This window comes from Capra hircus, chromosome 8, assembly GCF_001704415.2.
Source record: "Capra hircus breed San Clemente chromosome 8, ASM170441v1, whole genome shotgun sequence".
NCBI classification, from domain to species: Eukaryota; Metazoa; Chordata; class Mammalia; order Artiodactyla; family Bovidae; genus Capra; species Capra hircus.
Window position 1 is genome coordinate 98562297 of NC_030815.1, and position 21567 is coordinate 98583863.

The following is a 21567-nucleotide window of genomic DNA, read 5'->3' on the forward strand; positions in this document are numbered from 1 at the left end:
AAGAAAAATTGTAATAGGCTGTAAAGCAGATTGATTACTGATTTATTTAACAGCTATAAACTAATTTAGGATGCTGGCTACTCTGTTAGCAACTTTTACAAATCCTATTTCTTTTTGGTTACCAGCAGTTTAACTGAGTATATAATTGGGGAAACTAAACAGCAGCTCTCATTAGTCACTTAAAGCTCACAAATTTTAAAAAAGCTCACAAATAAAAATATCTAGGTAAGATTCCAGAATCCCACTTGTGATGTTATATTTTGGTGGTAAAAAAAGAGGTCCTTTCACAGTTGGGCAAATCAAGTAACTTTATCTCCCGTTTCAGGTTGCCCTGGCATTGCTGGGTGGCCCATGGTATCAGGCAACTCCAGTGATGCCCAGGGCTTTCTCCAGTTGACAGTGGAGTCACAGGTCCCTTCTGAGCGTCCACCGCCATGGGCCCCACTCCTCTCAACAAGGCAGCCGTGACACGGCCACCACTCTGGAAGGTTCGTTCCATACAAGGTTCTGTTCTGGGAACGTCACATCTTGTCATTTAATCCACACAGCAAGGCTATGAGGTGCACACATGCTACCACCTCATTTTATAGATTAAGGAATGGTTGCCTAACAGAGGAGTTAAAACACTTACTGGCTAGTCCACGGCAGAGACATATTTTGCATAATCTCTAGGCCTGTACCCTTTCTGCTGAGCCACCCTGGCTCTCTGAGAACCTGAGGAAAGCTTCCGGGCTCCTCATGCATGATCCTATGTTGACGGAATCTGAAGTCTAACCACTCTGGTCAGAAGTATGGACAGAGACAGCTGGTGCAAAACACAACGCTTGGCCAGAGAAACCACAAACCAACGCAAGCACAGCCATCGGGCTATGCTGCTAGGGTGGCGGGTTCAAAATCAAGGTTTGTCCAGCAATGAGAAGGAAACCCGTGATGGATATGAGTCTTGCTTGAGGTCCAAATAGCCCTGGGCTCCAGTTTTCAGAGGGGGCAGTGTACAGCGCCAGGCTCTGGGCCAGATTCACCCCCCGCTGCCCTTCCCCGGGAGAGCTAAGTGTCTGCAAGATGCCGTACTCCTGCCATTACCTCGGTGCTCAGAGCACAATTGTATCCCCTGCTCCCACAGCACTCCTCCCCACCCCAGGATCCCACAGGCTGTGAAGAGCAATTGAACAGCTGCGAACAGTGGTTATTAGCTCATTTGTTCCTAAAGGGTATATTTACTGGGGTTGGTTTTTTTCCCTTGGTGAAGTTGTTGTGTTTTTTTAGCTTGTTGTAGTTCCCGGTATATATAATCTCTACTAGATGCTATGAGGAAAATGTAATTTTATTAGGGAAAAACAAACAAAACAATCATTTCCTGAGCGAGCAAAGGAAAGAAATATAAGTCATAAGCCCCTGAGAATGAAAAGCAAGATGCACACTACCCACCACAGGGATCCTGGAAACAGGGCAAGCTTGTGGGCCTAAAACTAACCCACGTGGGATCCCTGAGCTCTCCTCTTATTCTCGAGGTCCAAGCCTGGTGTGGAGCAGTTCAACAGGCCCCTCGGGGCCTTTGTGAGATGCTGGGAACTGAACCCAGACACAGGAGTCAGACACCTGATGCCCAGCTGAATGAACGGCACTGCAGGCAGCGTGTGCAATCAGAGATGCACAGCTGAGTTTTCCAGCTGTGTTAATACGAGGGCCAGCTACGTTCTCCAGAACCTTGGGGTCCCTGAGGTGTCTTGAGGCTGCCTGGGGGTGGGGTGGGGTGATGAGCAGCAGGTGTCAGCCCTGCCCTCAGGTCCCAGCTCAGCAGCATCCAGAATAACGCCAACTGATCTGTTCTCTGTCCTGGAAAACCTTCCACGGCAGGTTTCCCCTAGGGGGCCAAAGCCAGAGGCTAAAAAAGTTTGAAAAATACTTGATCGAGCCCAACCTCTTTGTTTTTAGATGAGAAAAAGGAATGCCCAGAGCTGGTTAGTGCACCACTGGGGCTGGGCAAGAGGCCTCCCAACGTCTCATCACCAGCCCGCTCCTCCGCACGCTCCGCCAACTGCTCAGGGTGCACAGCGCCCCAGAGCTGTGCTGACCTCAAAGACCACCCTCTCCAGCAACCTGAGCTCTATGCCTGGGATGGCCAGACTACCTAAACAGGACCACCAGTGGCTGGAGCTTGGACCCAGGGGCTGAAACAATCAGTCTGGGTTCTCTAGCATAATAGCTGTCTACCAACATCAAAACTCACATAAGAAAGCAATTGTTTCAGGGAGAGAAAGGTACATACCAGGTGGGACAGACCGGGGACCTAGATCCCCCTGGGAGCTTTAAAACCACAGATGCCCGGGTCCCCACCCCCAGAGACTGATTTGATTAGCCTGGGGTGCGGCCTGGCTGAGGCTGTCACAAGCTCAGCAGGTGATTTCAATGTACAGGAAAGATGTAGGCCACCTGTGTGTTGGGGACGGGGCGGCAAACCACGTCCCATGGGCCAAACCTGGCCCACCTACTTTTGTGAGTAAAATTTAATTGGAACACAGTCCCAGTCGTCCACTGACGTCCTGTCTGTGTTGCTTTCATGTTGTAAGGACAGAGCAGAGTGGTCCTGAGACAGACAGCAGAGCCCACAACATCTGAAATATTTACTACCTGGCACTTGACAGAAAAAGTTCGCTGACGCCTGTGCTAAAGTTTCAGTCTCATGACGAGTTCTCTTCCTGCAGGAATGTCACTGGGTGTCTGATAAAGGTCTTCCACGTGGTCTGGTATAAAACCCACATGTCACTGAGGGAACCCAGCTTTTCTCCAGGAGCTTCAGCTTGTCCATAGCATGGCCCCTCTTTCCCACCACCGCCTGCAAGGCCGTTAGCACACCCTGTCCCACACATGCCAATCAGGTTCGTCACCACTGTTACAATACCCAGAGCACAAAGCCACTCAAGCAAAGCAGCTGTGCTTTCCAAAGTAACAAACTATCTTGGAACGTTCTATTGTGTACTTGTTGAAAGCCAGGTGGGCCATATAGCCTGGCGGCAGAAAAAGGGGGTAGAGGTGGGGACCATCAAGGGCCTCACTTCATGATTTAATTGCATTAAGGATAAACGTCACCACTGCAAATAAATATAATAATTCGACAGCAGAGCTGTCCCCAGACACTGAGGGCACTTACCAGAACTGAGCTGCTATCACTGGGTTACTTGCTTTAAAGAAAAAACAGAAAAATAAGACATTTTAGAGAGCTTGACCACTTTGGACCACTTTTTACCAAGGACTGGGGAAGAGACTTCCATGATCTCAGAGCAGTCCCGATCCCAGGAGGCAGACTCTTCATCCTGGTTACTTCTCCTTTCTGGAGGAAACACAAATCACCTTCCTGCTGGGCCCCACCCTCTGATTCGCTCTGAAAATGATCACTGAGCCAATTCTCAGGACCAGGAGCCCTAGGACGCAGAGATGAGACAGTCCCTGCTCTCAAGGAGCTCGTGGTCTTCATACAGATAGAGACTGCATCGAGAGATACTACAAACTGAAACACAAGCATGAGCCTGTGCAGGGGAGCTCAGGGCAGACGCCTCCAACCCAGTCCGGGTGTGAGCTGTAGAAGATCATGGACAGAGGCGGATTTTGTGTATCTAGACTCCATTTTGTTTTGTGAAAACTGGAGCATGGAAGATCATTACATGTTTCCCAAAGAGGCCAGAACTCTGGCTGGAGAAAATGTCAGGAAAATAAAGGAGGAAAAGAGGTTAGAGACCAGGAAGGGAAGTGGAGGAGAAGCACAGAACCATGGAGTCATGGCCCCTCCTGACTGCAGCAGCCACAGCCTTTGTGTCCGCACACCTCCAGGGGCTGGGGACTCACTCTCTAAAGAGGGAGCACTATCTCTGGCCGGCCACATCAGAAAGTTCTTCCTTATACGGGGGTGTTTCTGGGCAACACTGAACCAGTTGGCTACAAGCACAGTGCTCGCCAGGGTGGTGAACACAGCTCTTAGGACAGAGCGTGCTCTCGTCTCTCTCCCCACCCCATCACCCGTCACTCCCAGTTCCTGCAATCAATCACCCTTCACGGATCTGCCCTACCCTCCCTGGACACACCCCCACCCTCTCAACCTCTGGCCTTTCTTGAAAGTGAGGCCACATTCCCTGGGCTCTGGGCATTTTCTCCCAGAGAAGCAGCCAAGAATGACTTTAGAGAGTTTCTGGTCACCAAACTGCTGCACCGTTGGTTTACAAAGGAAGGAAACAGCGGGGAAAGCAAGGTTAAAGATTCTAGAATAGGAAAGCATAGGTGCCAGGTCCCACAAAGGCCCACTAAGTCCTGAGTTATACAAGAAAAATATATGGAATGGCCACTACACTGATATCCAAGCAGAGAACAAGGGAGGGGTAGGGAGAGTGCAAAGGTCCTGCTATAAAAGAACAAGCCTCTCAGTGCTAAACTCAACATCCTAAATGAAGGAGCAAGCAAGTATGGGCATGGGAGAACTAGGCTTTGGGACTGTAAACAATCCTGGACGGCTCATCTACTGACTGCACCTGTATTGGGTACTAGGGCCCATACACGTGCGCGGCCACAGTAGTAAACGACAGGCCAAGCTCAGGGAAGGGAGGAGTAGGGCCCACATCCCCGGGTCTGGCTAAATTCAAGGGCAGGGAATGTCTGGATTGACTGTGGGCCCTGAGTCCAGTATATCAGAGTTCTGGCTCTCCTCTTACAGAGTCAGAACTCTGGGTAGCACAAGTCTGATGTCCCCAGGTGAAATTGGAAGATGGAAGACAGGACTTCCCTGGTGGTCCAGCGGTTAAGAATCGGCCTGCCAATGCAGGGGACATGGGTTTGATCCCTGGTCTGGGAAGATTCCACGTGCTACAGTGCAACTAAGTCTATGTGCCACAACTATTGAAGCCCACATGTCCCAGAGCCCCGCTTCACAAGAGCAACGAGAAGCCCACCCACCACAACTACAGAGTAGCCCCCACTTGCGGTAACTAGAGGAAGCGCGGGCACAGCAATGAAGGCCCAGCACAGCCAAATATAAATAAGTAAAAAAAATTTAAACTGAAAAAAAAAAAACAACCATCAAAAAACCCAACAAAGGAAAAAAGATAAACTGGAATATGGAGGAGAGATAGGGACTGTTTTTCCCTCAGAGACACATCATCGTCTTCCACAGGCAAGAAACAAGTTTACCTATGACATCTCTGAGGTCCCAGGTCCCAAAGAAGCAAAGGCACAAGAAAGGAAATATGGAAAAGGGAAAGAAGGAGATGAACGCACCCAGTGGGAAAGACTAAAGACAGACGGATGGTGAGAGTAGCTTGATTCCCACCAAGAGAATCCCACTGGGGTTTTGTTGAAAGATTCACAGTGACAGAGAATAAACAGTTCCTCCAAAAACTGCTTCAACAAACTCCCTGAGGCTTAACCAACTAAACCACGACAAAAAATTCCAAAACAGAATGCAAAATCACACCACCTTTGAACGTCGAATGTCTTCGGGATGGATAGCGTTTACTAGGCTTTCTCTCGAAGGTGCTGGTTCTTCGTAACCTGGCGCCATGTGTCGCTTGATATTCCGTCCGCCCACTGGAAAGCAAACATTTCACAGCATGCTACCAAAATCGGAACGTCGGTACAGTATATGTATTTGGAAGTGAATTTTTATTTTCAAGAGCTCCAGTGTAAATTTCAACTTATCTCAAACTCGTTTGGTAAAGACAGACACTAAATTTAGCTTTCTGTTTGGAAATAAAATCGCCATTGCCAAATCCAGGCTGTATTCTCTTTCTTCCAAAGGACAAACCTACAATTTAGGGACCAGCCACTTGACCACACAAACCAAGGAGGTCCAAGTATCTGGAACGTTTGAGTAAGAGAACACCAAATCACAAATAAAATAACCTTTCATAAAACATATCGGGTAGACGTTTAACTCTTTTAAAAGGCTGTTATCAATGACCACTTAAACTAAACCATGGCTTTCCTTGCTCTGCCCAGGAGAACACTGCTGCTTTCAGCAAGGCTCTCAATCACCCTGACGCCCAGCTGCAGCTTCCAGGCGGCAATGCTGTCTTTGTCTGATCTATCACTGCTTCATTCCAGCCATCCTCGGTTTACAATTTATCACCTGGAAGGAGGCACTTGCCACCTGCTCTAACTGCCTCCCAGGGGCAACCTCATCTCCAAACTCCCTTCCATTTCATGCCTCTCTTTAAAGAGCACAAGGGAACCTGGGCTAGGCCAAGCCCCACAGGAGTGTCCTCCCAGGATAAAAGCCTGTCTAGGCAACTTCTACAGTCCCCTGCTCATTTCAGTAAGAGCAGACTTCAGAACACCATGCAATGTCTCTGCCAGGCTTTGCGGTCATGACATCTCCGACCCTCCAGAGGACCCATGATTTGAGTCTTTCTCAGAAAGGACTTGGCCCCCCTACTCCCCTCTGCAGCATTTAAAAATACATTCAAACAAAATAATTCTTATACAAGTGCACAGCCATTTCTGCGTACAACCAAAGAATCCAAAATGAACAAATCCTCTGGCATTTTAAATAGAGTTCAAGGACATGCCATGTGTGGGAAGAGGTTATGAAACCATGTGAAGTTTCAGATCTTGTAATAGCAATTCCCAGATCTGTAAACACACCTCAGAAATCAACCCTGGGAGTGTATTTAAAATGGACATTCTCAGGTTTTATTCATACAAACAGATGTGTGCAGCCACAGACTCTAATTACGAAAGTCTTAGCTGGGGTCCTAAATCCTCATTTTTAACACACACCCAGGGAGTCCTCGTGCACTTTAAGAGACATGGTCTTAGAATCATGAGTGAAAACATATCAGAATAAATTCTTTCTCCAGAGTCTTTTCAAATACTCCTGAGCCCGCCTGGGTCATTCACACACACACACACGGTGACATCCGCTCTTATTCCTAACTGTCACCAAATACCTTGATGTTAGCATGTGACAGGCCATAGAGCAGTGGTTAAAATATAAGACAAAGGACCCTGACTACCTGGGGTTGAGGCTCAGCGCTAGCGCTGACGGACGGTGGCCCTGGGTGGACTATCTGCACCCCGGCACTAGTTCCCTTATTCACAAAATGGGCATCATCTGAGGACCCATCTTATCAGGGCCACAGGGAGGATTCACCAGTTGGTATGTGAAAAGCTCCAGTGCTGGGTGGTTGATAGAGCTTTCTGAAATGATGTTTGTGTTCTACCTACAAGGGCACTGCCCAGTGTGGCAGCCACCCGCTTTCATTTGCACCGGGCTCCTGAAGCCTGGTTAGTGAGACTAAGGAACCACATTTTAAAATGTATTTAACATTAATTAATCTAAATAGCCACCTGTAGCTCATGCCTACTGTATTAGACAGCATGGTTCCAGCTGAATGTCGGTGGTTAAGCATTTTGTGACTATTAGTCTCATTTTATCAAGCAGGATAGGGAGGCTGAAAGAGCTCAGATGTCAAGAAAGAAGCTGGAGCGTGAGGTCCAATGCAAGTCCCCGAATGCACATCCACGACTCCTTTTCCCCAGAACATCCCTGCTGCCCTCCATCAGGGCTCGTGATTGAGCTGTAAAAAATGGCGCCTACCTGAACCGGAAGCGAGAGCCCAGCCGGATGAGGTCCGACCTGTTGGACTTGCTGTTTCCCGGCGTCCGCAACCGGAAGAAGGCGTGATGCTCCACGGCGCACTTCCATAGGTGCTTGCAAGTCCGGGCGCTGTCGAGGCGGAACACGAACGTGTGCTCCTGCTCGCGGCCCTTGGAGGGGAAGTGTGGGTTCTGGTTACGCGGGTGCTGGTAACACCGATGCAGGGTCACTGCCAGCGAAGAGGAGGGACGGGGCAAGGCTTACCTGGTCGTCATCTTCCACCACCACCAGCGTCAATTTGCTCTTTTTAAAATCCATTTTGGTAATTTTCGGCCTGGCCAGAGAGAAAGCATTTTAAAAGCACAGTCTGCAGGAGCAACCATCTACACATTACACAGCCCTTTCCTTTCTACCGGTTACGCTTCGATTTGCTTAAAAAATCATTCATTCAGGTAAGCGTGATTATTCAGAAGCGCCACTTCCATTGTCAGACACCCACACACGCAAGAGTCTGTGTGTTTTAGAAACGAATCTGGGTGTTGCCAGTATCCCTCGATCATCATCCCTCACATAGAATTCCACCACAAAAGAGGAAAAAGACATTTTTAATATAGGACAAAACTAAATTACCAAAAGAATAAGCCTATTTTGTTAGCTCCTTCAAAGATTAATATGCCTGTCGGGGTCAGTCCAAGAGAATATTCACAGCCATCTCTTCCCTACAAACAAACGAAGGCACAGTCGGTAGAAGGTTCTAACAGGTGGTCACAGAGCAGAATGCAAAACAGTTCTTCACCGCGTTACTTTGCACATTGTTTACACATCTTTTCCCATCACAGGGAACCCCAGTTACTTAAATGGCACAGTTCTTACCCTGACAACGTGCATGTCTACCCCATACATTTCCAGCCACTTCGCTTTATTCAGATAGGAGAGTTCCGCCTGGGCAGGGCTCTTTCCCCTTAGAGAAACCAACAAGATACGTGTGAACTGCCATGTGGACACCCACAGGAGTCTGCAGGGCATGGCCACTCGAAGGGTGCTTGGGGCAATTAAAGGGACGAGGGATGCCATCTACATTAACATGACACAACCTCCAAGGACAGACTGCAAACAAAAAGAGGACAGAGCAGGGCTTACAATATGAACGCTTGAGGAAGCACTTTTGTGTGTGTGTAGATGCGTGCACGTGTGTGCAAAGGAGAAAGGCTGAGTATACAGAGCTGACTGCTCAGAGCATCCTCCTGCAGGGCAGAGAGTGGGGTGGGACATATGGGGAGTGGGGTATGACAAGATTCCATATCCACATTTTTCTACGTTGTTTCAGTGGGATACAAGACTGTGCTGATGTCACATGCCATTTTCAAGAGTCAGAATGGCTGCGGGACACCGTGAGACCATGGTAAGTTTCTGAGCCTAGGAGTGACTTGGCACAGGCAGTGTTTGGGGAAGATGGGCGGGCAGTAGGAGAGGCAGCAGGCCTGTTCTCCAGGCATAAAAGTGCCAGGCTAGGGTGACTGAGGGGGAAAAGGGGACAAAGCAAAGGGTAAATGACAGGGCTGGATTTAGCTATGGTGACCACGTGTCCTGAAATGTAACTCTGTACAACTCATGGTCTATGAGTGTCCCCGTAAGGGACCACAGGACACATTTCTGTAGGATTTGGCCTTGAAGTTCAGGCCATGTGCACAGCCCCTGGTATGCAGATGGGCTGGATCCAGGCAGCACCGCACTGGCTTGTTCAGGAGGCTGGGATAGTGACCCTGGTTATTCAATGAGCAAATCAGGACCAGGCCCTCCACTTCTGAGAGGACCCAGAATGTGGTTTGGTTTTTACTGTACAGCTCTGGAAAGAGAGACGTCCTGTGAGCCTTTGGAAAATCAGGGCTGAAGCACAGGAGAGAAAGCACTGAAGAGCTGGAGCTGTTTCAGTCATCAGCAGAGCCACTCCACCAGTAGATAAAGAGTCTGACCAACGTTTGTTAGTCACTCAGTCGTGTCTGACTCTTTGTGACCCCATGGACTGTAGCCCGCCAGGTTCAGGCTCCTCTGTCCAGTGGGATTCTTCAGGCAAGAATACTGGAGTAGGTTGCCATTCCCTTCTCCAGGGGATCTTCCCGAACCAGGGATTGAACCTGGCTCTCCTACATTGCAGGCAGATTCTTTACTGTCTGAGCTATCAGGGAAGCCCTCTGACCAAATGCATACACGTGACCAAATGCATACATTGGAATGCTGGATAGTAGCATCAAGGTACCTGCATTCTTTCCATCTCTGGAAGATATCAAATTCCATCGCTTCTGTCTGATTTGGAATGAACCGAAACTCAGACACAAGCTCTGGTGTGTGTTCTGGAAGCTCGCACTCCCCAAGCTCGGCTGCAGGTTTCATAAAAGGGAGAAAACACGAGACAGTGAATGCTTCTGGTTATTGCAGCAGCAAGTCCAAAGGCGCTCTGCCCGACTGTAAACAGCATAGGTACCCCCTCAGGTATAACTAAGGCCCTCCTTTCAGGAGGACTTAACTCCCACTCGGTCCCCACAGATACATTCAGAATCCCTTCCAATCACTCCATTGCACTCCCCACTGGGCCATACACCATGATCTCGATTATGACTGTCTCTCTCCCGACTACTTCTCCTGCCCAGGGAGGCCCTGATTACATTACCCCCCCCAAACTGTAGTGCCTAAATTTGCAATAAAAGGCAACTTCAGGGAATGGGGACCTGCCCAGGAACATCCATGTAACAAGGCTCTCGTTAAGGGTGGGTCTGAGCAGCACACAAGAGTCTGCAGTACTGGAGAGGACCAAGCAAGAATTCAGTACAGGCAGAACCGGGTGTTGGGGTAGGGGGAATATCAGGAGGGAGAGGGAAGGCGTGAGGAGGGAGGGAAGAGGGGGTGAGAGGGCTGCAGGAGCAACTGCGGCAACTCAGGCAGAAGCTGGGAAGGAGGCGGCTGTGCAGAAAGGAGCAACAGCCACGTGGGCGATCCCAAGCAAAAAGCCCAAAGCCGCCCCCACAGAATGCAGGGCCGGAGGACACAGGAGGCCCATGCCTCCTCGACCTGAATGAGAAAATCTCTCTCCACTCCCCCAACCCTTGCAGGACAGGAGGCAGAGCCCAGAGGGAAAAGGAATGCCCCAGAGGCCCCTCTGCTCCTTTTCTGCAATTGCCTCTAGTACCTGGCTAATACAAAGTGTGGTCCGCAGGCCAGCAGTGTGGCCATCACCTGGGAGCTTGCTCACCATGCAGAATCTCAGGCCCCACTTGAGACCTGCAGGAGCAAACCCACCTTCCACCAGACGCCCAGGAGGGTGGGGCACACGTTACTTGGAAAAACATGGATCTACAACAGGGGTTTTCTAACAAATATGCGTCAGAATTGCCTGGAGGACTTGTTAAAACACACATGGCTGGCCCCCACGCCTAGAGGTTCTAAATCCATATATCTGGAATAAGGCCTGAAAACCTGCATTTCTCTTTTTAAATTTATTTTTAACTGGAGGATAATGCTTTACAATGTTGTATTGTAAACAACAACATGAATCAGCCATAGGTATACATATGTCCCCTCCTTCTTGAACCTCCCTCCCACCTCCCACCCCAAAAACCTGCATTTCTAACAAGCTCCCAGGTGATACTGATGGAGCTGATGCAGTATGTTCCCGGGGAACATACTTTGAGAACCACTGCTTAACACAGAATCCCACCAACAAGCCAGCACATGACCAAACACCCCGAATTGACAGCAACCTTTAATGTACCTGGCAGCCCTTTCCACTGGCTTCTGAGCCCCAATCCCAGTGCCCCCTTTCAGAAGAGAGACTCCTGTGGGCTTGCAGAAGAGGATGAAATGTCCCTGTCCACCGAGAGGAAGCAGTGAAACCAAACTGGGAGGGCTGGTGTGAGGACCGTACGAGACAGCCTCTGACACTGGGCGGGGAACTCGGGGCTGTCTCCTCGCCTGACCACAGCCCCTCAAATATGCAGCTCTCAGCTGGAAGGCAGCCCTAAGACCACCAGGGGTCTGGATCAGGGTATGCAGCTGCTGGGGACTCTGGGCACAGCCACAAGTAATGGTTCTGCTCTGGACATATTTGCCCAGAAAAGGGGAGGGCTGGGCTTCCAAGGCTGGGGGCTGCAACCGACCTCTGACCTAGATGTTACCCTGAAGCTGCAGACCCAGCAAGGTCGGAAGGGCCATCTGGAAAGAGGTCTCCTTGATATGAGCCACCCTGCAGCATGGGCCAAAGTGAGCCATGCGTTTACTGGTGTATCTGCACCAGACTTGATTAACTGTGCCTCTGACATCATCAAGCACAGGAGGGAGAAGCTAATGACAAGGTTCCCACGAGACCAGGTGAGGGGGCTAGTGTCCCCCCTTATCATCAGGGGGACTAAAGCAGGCCTGAGGGACACCCATCCTGAGGAAGCATGCTGCCTGCCTTCCAAGAACCTGCCAGCAAGAGCACACTTTGCTTAGCCGTGGTGGGGGATGGTGGGTGTGGAAGAAACAGCTCAGAGGCAGGAAGGCTTGACTCCCACTTGACCGGTGTGACCTGGGTAAAGTCCCTTAACTGCCTGGGTCTCTAATGCCTTATCCACAGACCTGAAACTTACAAAGCAGGGACACACCACAAATGACTATGTTTTCCCTCCTCCCTTTTCTTTGTACCTGAATTAATTTTCAAACCAACCGTAAAATTCGTTCTCAAAAGAGCAGAGCCTCCAAGCAGGGCCACTGCATCACAACAATGGAGGCACTGATTCAAGGACAACTGCGGCAAGACACGTGTTCATGGCTCCAGCATGAGAGGAAACACCTTTCCTCTCAGTTTTCAAATGCACAGAGGCTCTCGAGAAATTTCACAGTCCTTGGGGAGCTCTTCAAGTTCATTCTGTACTTACTGATCACCTACAATAAGCCAAGTCCCCATTCAAGAATAAGCACTAAAGGTGACTAAAGAACTGAACTATCAGGGAGTGGGAGTAATCTGGTCATTAAAAACCATCTGTACAAGTATAAACATGATGAAATATATGTACTAAAATTACCAAGTAGAAAACCATACAAAAAAATTTTGTATACGACTCTGACCAGAACTACATTTTCAAAACATAAAAACTCTGCTTGTCTGTGAGTAGGATGGTGGGTTCCTTCCTTCCATCTACTCGTCTGTTGTCCTGATAGTCTATAATAAGCCTCTACTGATTTTATAATTTGAAAAGACTTAGATTAAGTTTTAAAACTTGGTAAATACTAAAGTCGGAAGCCAAATCTTATTATGGTGTTCAAAAAGAATTAGTAATTATGAATGAATACATCATCATTCATTATCCCATAGAAGCCAAAGAGCATACTGGTGAAGAGTCCACAACATATGTCTATCTGATGTGCTAACCAAATTCCCTATGTGCAGCTACACATTAGTATCCTCTTAATTAATGCTGGAGACTTTAGTGAGTGTTTCTCGTGCATCTTAAACTAAAATCCACCAATGCATCATACGGATGGAATGGTCAACACTGAAAGTCAGGCAGGCAGCCCTCTTACCCACCAATTCCCACATGCTGATGGCTCCCCTGTCAGCGCTTCCAGCCTGACCTCTCTTGTGGAGCCTGATCTGCACTAACTCAAGAGGCTACCAGAGGCCCCACTGGCACCTCTGAGCCAAGAGACTGCACAGATGTCCCGCCATGGAGCCCAACTCTTAGTCTAGCCATCCACTGTTAGCATCATCCATTCTCAGCAAAAGCCTAGCAGTCACTTCTGACTCCTCTTTCAACACTGAAGCCTAATGACTGGGTCCTTCTCCTTATATTATTGATGTGGTTTGGGGTGGGGTGTGTTTAACCCCCAGCCTCGGTCAGTTTGATTTTATTACAGCTACATCTCACTACACCCGCAGCCCCAGTCTTGGTCTTGTTCCTGTCCCTTCTCCCCATCATAACCACTGTGGCCTTTCTAAAACACACATCTGATGGGGCCTGCCTCCTTCTTCAAAGGCGCCACTGCTGACAGCATGAAGCTGATGTGCTTTAACTGGGGTCAAGGTCATCCACTTCTCTAGATTTCTGAGCTTGGCCCTCTGTGTACCTCTCTGTGCCTAGGTTCCTCTGTTCATCTCCATCTACCCTTCCTCCCATGGGCCTGCCACTTCCGAGCCTCCTGCAGGTCTCTCTTGCCGAAGGCACCACACTCTGCTGTATATGTGCACACGAGTATATGATCCTGCCTTGTGGTCCTCAGAGGACTGGAAGCTACTTGGGGATGGAGACTGTACCATGTTCCTTTATACATCCAAAGCAGAGCCCTGTGCCTGCTACAGAGTAGACCCTCATTTGCTGAAAGGAAAAGCAATACCTTTAAAATGCTAATTACCACTAAGGAGTAATGTACCTTGTAGGCAGAGAGCGGCTAATTCCACAGCTGTTTCATATGGGCATTTCAATCTTGAAAAAACAAAAGAAAAAAATTAATTCTAAATATGAACTTTAATATTCATAACTAGACAAAATGTCACTAAAACCATTTTTCAGTAGGTAGTGATATTTAGATAATGATTTTTGTTCTCTGTGGTTTCTATTTCTGCGGTCTACATTAAAAAACGCAAACAACCTGACTTACTCTCCCTGTTTCCCAAAGTCAGTTCTCCTCGTATGTTAAATTAACCCCGTCGAGGTTTAGTTTCAACTCTAAGCATAATGGGCAATTTTCCTGAATCTGGCAAGAATGCGGAAGTTTGGAAAAGAGAATGAAAGGCCCTGCCCTTTGCTTTACTAGTTTTAAACTTATTTTATCTTGATTTGACACATGCATCTTTTCAAGTTGCCTTAAGTCTTTCTTGAGACAAGGTCCTAGTATTAGAAATAAACAGACAGACACTATATCTAAGATGGCCAGGACAGCCAGATACCCCCAAGCAATCAAATAACTGAGACACTGCCACAGAGCTGTATTACTACAAATCCAGTGATCCCATTCATACTTAATACACAAATTTTTTTAGAAAAATAATAACGACATACATTGGTATAGCACTTCATAGTTTTCAAAGCCTTTTCACATACGTGTGTTATCCAGTTTGGTCAATGCATCAAGTGTGTCAGCCCCTACTATGCGTGTGGCCAGCGCTCCCCACCCTTCAGCTCAGAGATGAAGAGCTGAGTGTTCAAGTGTCCTGCCCACCACCGGTCAGCTGGCAAATTCAGTGCTGGGGCCAGAACACCAGTCTACTGTGAATAGAGTAATGTCAGGCTGAGGCACATGTCAACTGCAAAGTGCTGTACAAATCCAAGATGTAGCCATTAATATTTTTCCAGACTAAAGACAATCACCAGGTAAGAGGCTTTTAATATGGGAGCACAGTATGGTGAGAGAGAAATACACACACACACTTTGATACATACACAGTCAAAGATCTGTATCACACCGCCAAGGCAAATGTATACACTGTACAATCTACATGTTCTAGAGTGTACATTCCACTAGGATTCTTGTAGCACATATTCTACAGAGAATTTGCAGATTCAGAAATCACATTTTAAATCTCCTTCAGGTCATATTCAAAATCAAAATGTATTCATGTCACGAGCAGGTATTGCTTTTTAGATTCAGTGGGTCTTAGTTTTTCATGTAGCAAAAAACAGTCAGTATGTCTGGTGAAAAATGACACAGCTGTAAAAGTTGTGACTGCTGAAATCTCATATCCTTAAAATACATACACTGCCTGTAAAATCAGTCACTTCAGTGCCAATGCTCGTCGGGCTCAACATTGTACAGCCAGAGGCCTAGGACTTAAAAACCATTTTTAAGAGAGGAAAAGGAAATGAGATGAGACATCTAAACCTCTTTCTAGTAGAATCAGAACGTAACCTCTTTACATAAATGCAGATGGTGATGAGCGAGACTTTCAGATGATCCAAATACTTGTAAGTGTATACATACTAATAAAGTATCTTGCTTGCAAATACAACCAAAGCCGTTATGAATGGAGCAATGATGTGACCGGGGAGAGAATGACTCCCAAATACACATCACTGAAGATATCAAATGCTCTTGGAAATGCTTCAAGCCATATAAAGTAAAAAAGTAAAGTGAAGTCGCTCAGTCATGTCCGACTCTTGGCGACCCCATGAACTGTAGCCTACCAGGCTCTGAGGAGCCTCTCAGTCCATGGAATTTTCCAGGCAAGAGTACTGGAATGGGTTGCCATTTCCTTCTCCAGGGGATCTTCACAACCCAGGGATTGAACCCAGGTCTCCCACACTGCAGGCAGATGCTTTACTGTCTGAGCCACCAGGGAAGCCTGGTGTTATCAAGCCATATAGGAGCTATTTAACATAAGATGTTGATGATAGTGATACAAGAATTAGACTCACTTCACAACGCCTGGTGTACTTTTTTTGAATGTTGAAAAGGGAACAAAGGTAAAGAGTTATTAAAAAAAAACTACACACACAGTGAATTATTTAGAAAATACACTATGATCTATCTTGAGTTAATGGTTAGAAAAAAAACATACTTACTTTCCTGAAAGAATGTCATGCCTGAGTTGTAAAACAAACAGGTACCTGATAAACATATACAAAAGTCAACAGAGGGTCACTGTTCCCCAGCCACTTCCAATCCCCAGCTTCCCATCACTGCTCCCACCCCCACGCAGTCCAGAAGTCTGCATTGTAACAAGGGAGTCCAGGTCAGATGAGAACCCGGGTGGAAGCATCTCCTCCTGTCCCAGGAAGGCATTCCAGAACCTAGCTAGGAAGGTGAATGCATGTAGGAAATTTGCAAGATACTCGGAGGATGGAACATGGAAAGCTGCATGGTCCAATGACGCCTCCTCAATGCCTGTGGGCCTCCAGGAGACAGACAGACAGACAGACAGACAGACAGACAGACAGACACACACACACACACACACGCAGAGCTCACACAATCCAACAGGTAGGGTGGAACCACTGCATCTGACCCTCAGCTAACCCTGCCAGCAGATTTCAGGAAGGATGCAGCTGATTGTATCAAAGAGTTTGCAGCTGACTGCAGTGAGCGACTGCTGGAGGCTTTTTTTCTGCTGAGCTTAACCACAGACTCTGTCTTCAAAAAACACATGTGTGCACACACACAGACAGATACACACACACACAGGAAACAGAAATCCTGGAACTGGTCATGGAAAATGGGGAGGAAGGCAGCAAATAACACCAGAGGAGTTCACTGAAGTAAGAGATTAAGTAAGTGTCCTTTTTTACCAGGAGGATGTGGGCATCAGAACCACTTACAGTGCTTTGTAAAAACCAAAGCTGCCCACGCTCCGCTCCACACCTACAGAATGAGAATCTTACACGCAAGAGTGGTCCCCAGGAATGTGATTTGTTCAAAAGCGTCTTGGGTGTTTCTAATTCACAACCCCTGGTTAAGAATCACTGGCTTTGATGACAGCTAGAAGCAGCACACTTCATAAAGGACTCTGGAGGAGCCCTAGGATAATGTAATTTGTTTGAACTTTGAACACAATGAATACAGTCACTGTCTGTGGGATGGATATAGGATAATGTGGGTGACCCAGACATGTGGGTGGTGGTGAAGGTTCTAGTACATTCCAGAATGTTACTACTTCTGACAGGCACTCAACTACCATTAAACTGAGTACCCATATTAAGGAGGAAACAGTGCTGATGTGGCCAGAACTTCCAATTCCTATAGGAAATCTTAACTACAGAAGCCCATAGGCCCCTCCCGTGGCAGGACATGGTGATAAAGTCAGTCATTAGAGTGCTACTTAGGTGGTCACCTCCAAGCCAGGGGCCAGAGCCATGGGCCGCCCATCACCACTGCTGTGCCTCACAGACAACGACAAGGGGAGTCTGGGGAATCAAAGGCAGCAGGGGACTGAGTCGAGGGTCTCACCGACAGCATGGTGGAGGAAGGGAAAGTCCACACACAAAATGTGTTTTAAGTCTCTTTTGCTTCAGCACTGTCTCTGAAGTCTCCGAGGCAGACATAGGCAGGTATACCAAGGAAGAAACTCAATGGGGTGGAAAGTCACCATGAAGGCATGCCAACAAATCTGATACTACAACAGTCGAGGGAATATTTGGCAGCGCCCCTTAAAGAAATAAAATGGCAGTTTTGGATGCTGAAATGCTCTTCTAACATCTGCCTTCCCTTTTGGTATCTGAGATAAAAAAAATCAAGTGCCAGAGGCCAACTAGCCAATCTACCCGAGGTCCATCAAGACAGAAATGAGACGGAAGATACACTTTTAAATTCTGATTTACTAAGAAAAGGTTCAATCAGGCAGTTTTCAACAGAATACAGAGATAAGCACAGGCAAAGTGTTCATAACTTTTTCTCAGAACAGAAAGACAGCAGATGGAAGAGGCGGCAAGCCCACAGTCTAGAAGACCTGCTGATTATAACTAAGGCAAGTGCTATGGGGTGTGAGTGGTGGAAGGACCTTGCTTCGCATCTTGTCCTACCTTGTAAACTCTTCACGAAGGTTGTTCGGTTCTGAAGAATAATATTTAACTCGAAAGTGCAAAGCATAAGCAGGTCCAACTAAGCATTTGGAGATGGAAGGTTGAAGATGTTTTTCCCCAAGTTTTGGAGGTCACAGAATGGACAAAAGGAAAAACACATTAAATCTATTAACATATCCACCACACCACTGGAAAGTAACAACAGAACATACAAAGCAATCCCACTTTGGAAAACTAAAATGGACTTTGGTGTTGACAAAAACAGTGTAGTTAGTAATCTCATTCTAGAAGAAAATCCTACTCATGGTAGATGACTTACTGAGAGCTAACACTTTACTTTCACCCCTGACTGCCAAGATACCCCAGTGACACTAACTTTTAACAAAATTCTAAGTGGGCTATAGGAAAGTGACACATAAACAGCCAAGTGTTCTGTAATCTAAAAATAACTACAGTAAAAATACTTTAAAAGTATTAAATTTTTTTAAAAATTACTCATACATAAACCACATTGAAGAAATGTGGTTACCACAACATAACATCAGAGAGCAGGACCAGATTGTCAAAGATCCCGCCAGCTCTTGCGTTCTTTGAATCTACTTCATAACCCACAAGAAAATGAATGTCACAGTTATAAAGTCATGTTTCTGAACATCCTATTTTTCAGTCCTCACTGGGGGAAGTGTCTAATTTCAAAAGAGGGCATCGTGTGTTTTTTTGACATCTACTAAAAACTCCCATTCAAATTTCAGACTCTTAACATTTAGCCAGTCTTAGGAAATTAAAACATCCTTAGAACTGAATCCATTTGAAAATGCTCCCAAGTTCTAATGAAAATGTAATACTTCAAAACATTGGCAAAGGAGTTCACTCTCTGAAAAAGCAGTAAGGTAGTAGATTGAATTTTGCTTACTTACTTTTCATCTGCTTTTTTATAGGTTTGGAATGATCCAGCCAGTGCTAAAAGAAAGAAAGAAAAAATTTGTTTTAGGAACAGTTTCATCAATAAGATTTCACAGTTCCCTGGGGTTACCCTCCCCTATAAATCTTAGTAACTAAAATCAGGGCTGGGCCTCCCTTGTGGCTCAGCTGGTAGAGAATCCGCCTGCAATGGGGGAGACCTGGGTTTGATCCCTGCGTTGGGAAGATCCCCTGGAGAAGGGAAAGGTTACCCACTCCAGTATTCGGGCCTGGAGAATTCCATGGACAACATAGTTCCATGGAGTTGCAAAGACTCAGACACGACTGAGCGACTTTCACTCACAAAACCAGGGATTGGACCAGATTATGAGCTCTTAAGCTAGTTATCTGCATCCTGCTTGGTATAGTATAAAAATATCTGTGCTTCATGAAAAGATGTCAACATCATTAATTATTAGAAAAATGCTAATCAAAACTACAATGAGGTTATTACCTCACAGGGGTCAGAATGGCCATCATCAAAACGTCTACAAATAATAAGTGGTGGAGAGAATGTGGGAAAAGGGAACCCTCTTACACTGTTGCTAGGAATGCCAACTGGAGCAGGCACTATGGAGAACAGTGTGGAGGTTTCTTCAAAAGCTAAAAATAGAACTACCATTTGATCCAGCAATTCTACTCTTGGATAAACATCCAAAAACCCAAAAACACACATTCAAAAAGATACATGCACCCCAGTGTTCACAGACAACCCAAGTGCCTATCAATAGATGACTGGTTTAAGAAGGTTGTGACTTATATACACAATAGACTATTAGTCATAAAAAAGAATGAAATATTGCCATTTGCAGCAACATGGATGGACCTAGAGAGGATCATAAGTCAGAGAAAAGACAAATATATGCTATCACTCACATGTGACATCTAAACAATGACAAATGAATCTATATATAAAATAATGGAAACAGACTCACAAAAAAAAAGGAAAAAAAAAAAAACCCTTATGGTTACCAAAAGGGAAAGGGGAGAGGGATAAATTAGGTGTTTGGGATTAAACTACAGATACAAACTGCTACACATAAACCAGATAAGCAACAGAGATTTACTGTTGAGCACAGGGAAATATATTCAATATCTCATAACAACCTATAATGGAAAATAACCTGATGAAAATTTATATATAACTGAGTCACTTTGCTGTACACATGAAACTAACACAATATTATAAATTAACTATTCAGTCCAGTTGCTCAGTTGTGTCTGACTCTTTGCGACCCCATGAATTGCAGCATGCCAGGCCTCCCTGTCCATCACCAACTCCCAGAGTTCACTCAAACTCACTTCAGTTAAAAAAAAGAAAAAATATCTGTGCTTATGCACATCAAGTTCATTTTTCCTGGGAAGAGTTAGCTTTCCAAAGAGGTGCTGAAAATAACCTAAAACCCTTTACCTAATTGATCTATAAAGTCCCTTCAAGTCAATGGAGCCATCGGCAGCCTTTTCCTCCTGAATTTTCTCACGATAGAACTAAGTCTCTACTAACCTAGTAACAACCATAGACCACGCTACCAAAAGTCTCTGTTCATACACGGGTTTTTTGACTCAGTCCCCCTAAATTCAACAACCAAAATTCAAGACCCTTTAAATGACCCACACTGAAGATGGAAAGACAGGAAGGAATTTGCCTGAGATAATTCTGCTCTGGTCCATGAAGGTGTTTCAAGTTCCTCTAGCTTTCACCAGAAACACCACTTCAGTCTTATCCACCTGAGAAAATTACAAAACCACTTCCCTCATATAGAAGTTCCTCTGTAACACCCAACTTGTTGGTGCTACAGTCTTGAGGAGCCTTGGGAGCTTGACTTCCATGAAAAACAACATTTAAGAACATGACACTGTGAGCCCCTCCAGGCGAACATACGCCTCAGAGGGCAAGGACCACATGCTTAATCATCTCTCGAGTTTCCTGTGCCACACACAGAGCTGGCCACCCAGCAGGCCTTATTGGATTCTTGAGAAATAAATAAATGTTCAACATAATTTTTTTAAATGGGGCAAAAAGGGACTTTCCTTTATGGAAACTCTGCGCGTGTGGAACACTGCTGTTAGGACAGCAGCTGGAACAGCAGCACGGAGTGGGTTTCTCAATAGCTGCTCAGAATCAGAGGTCATTCTGCTGACCGTCAATATACTTTCAGAAGCAATCCAAACCCTGCTCATTCTAATAATGAAAACGGGAGGGAATGAGTGAGTACAGTGTACTCTACCCCTCACCAAAGAGCCCATTACGAGAATTTGTGGGAGGAGAGGCATAAGGCAACACAAAAGCAAATAAGAGATGAATTATAACACAATAAGCTGTGAGCAGTGCAATGGGAGACATAGGCTTTGTCATCCCTGCTCCCCAGCGAGGCAACTGAGTGATAAAGGCCCCAGATCCCCACAGCTGGATGTCTATCTCAAAGGCCTGTGCACAGGATGCTTCGTCTTATTGTTAATAGCTCTGAATGAGAAATGACCTAAATGCCCATCAACAAAGACGGATTAAAAAATGACTCCTCCATGTAGTGAAATACTATT

General features: G+C 46.3%; 1 protein-coding gene across 4 annotated transcripts in view; it reads right to left on the reverse strand.

Annotated features, from left to right (window-relative positions):
• Positions 1–21567, reverse strand: part of EPB41L4B (erythrocyte membrane protein band 4.1 like 4B) — a 142816-nt gene that overhangs the window by 73509 nt on the left and 47740 nt on the right. For all 4 annotated transcript variants that reach the window (XM_018052570.1, XM_018052571.1, XM_018052572.1 and 1 more), the window contains exons 3-13: positions 18984–19026; positions 18067–18145; positions 16114–16158; positions 13985–14037; positions 9840–9960; positions 8456–8543; positions 8213–8301; positions 7847–7916; positions 7583–7752; positions 5462–5571; positions 3152–3182 (exon numbers count right to left, since the gene is read on the reverse strand). In XM_018052570.1, the coding sequence (XP_017908059.1) occupies positions 3152–3182; positions 5462–5571; positions 7583–7752; positions 7847–7916; positions 8213–8301; positions 8456–8543; positions 9840–9960; positions 13985–14037; positions 16114–16158; positions 18067–18145; positions 18984–19026 (899 nt within the window). The remainder of the gene's footprint in view (positions 1–3151; positions 3183–5461; positions 5572–7582; positions 7753–7846; positions 7917–8212; positions 8302–8455; positions 8544–9839; positions 9961–13984; positions 14038–16113; positions 16159–18066; positions 18146–18983; positions 19027–21567) is intronic.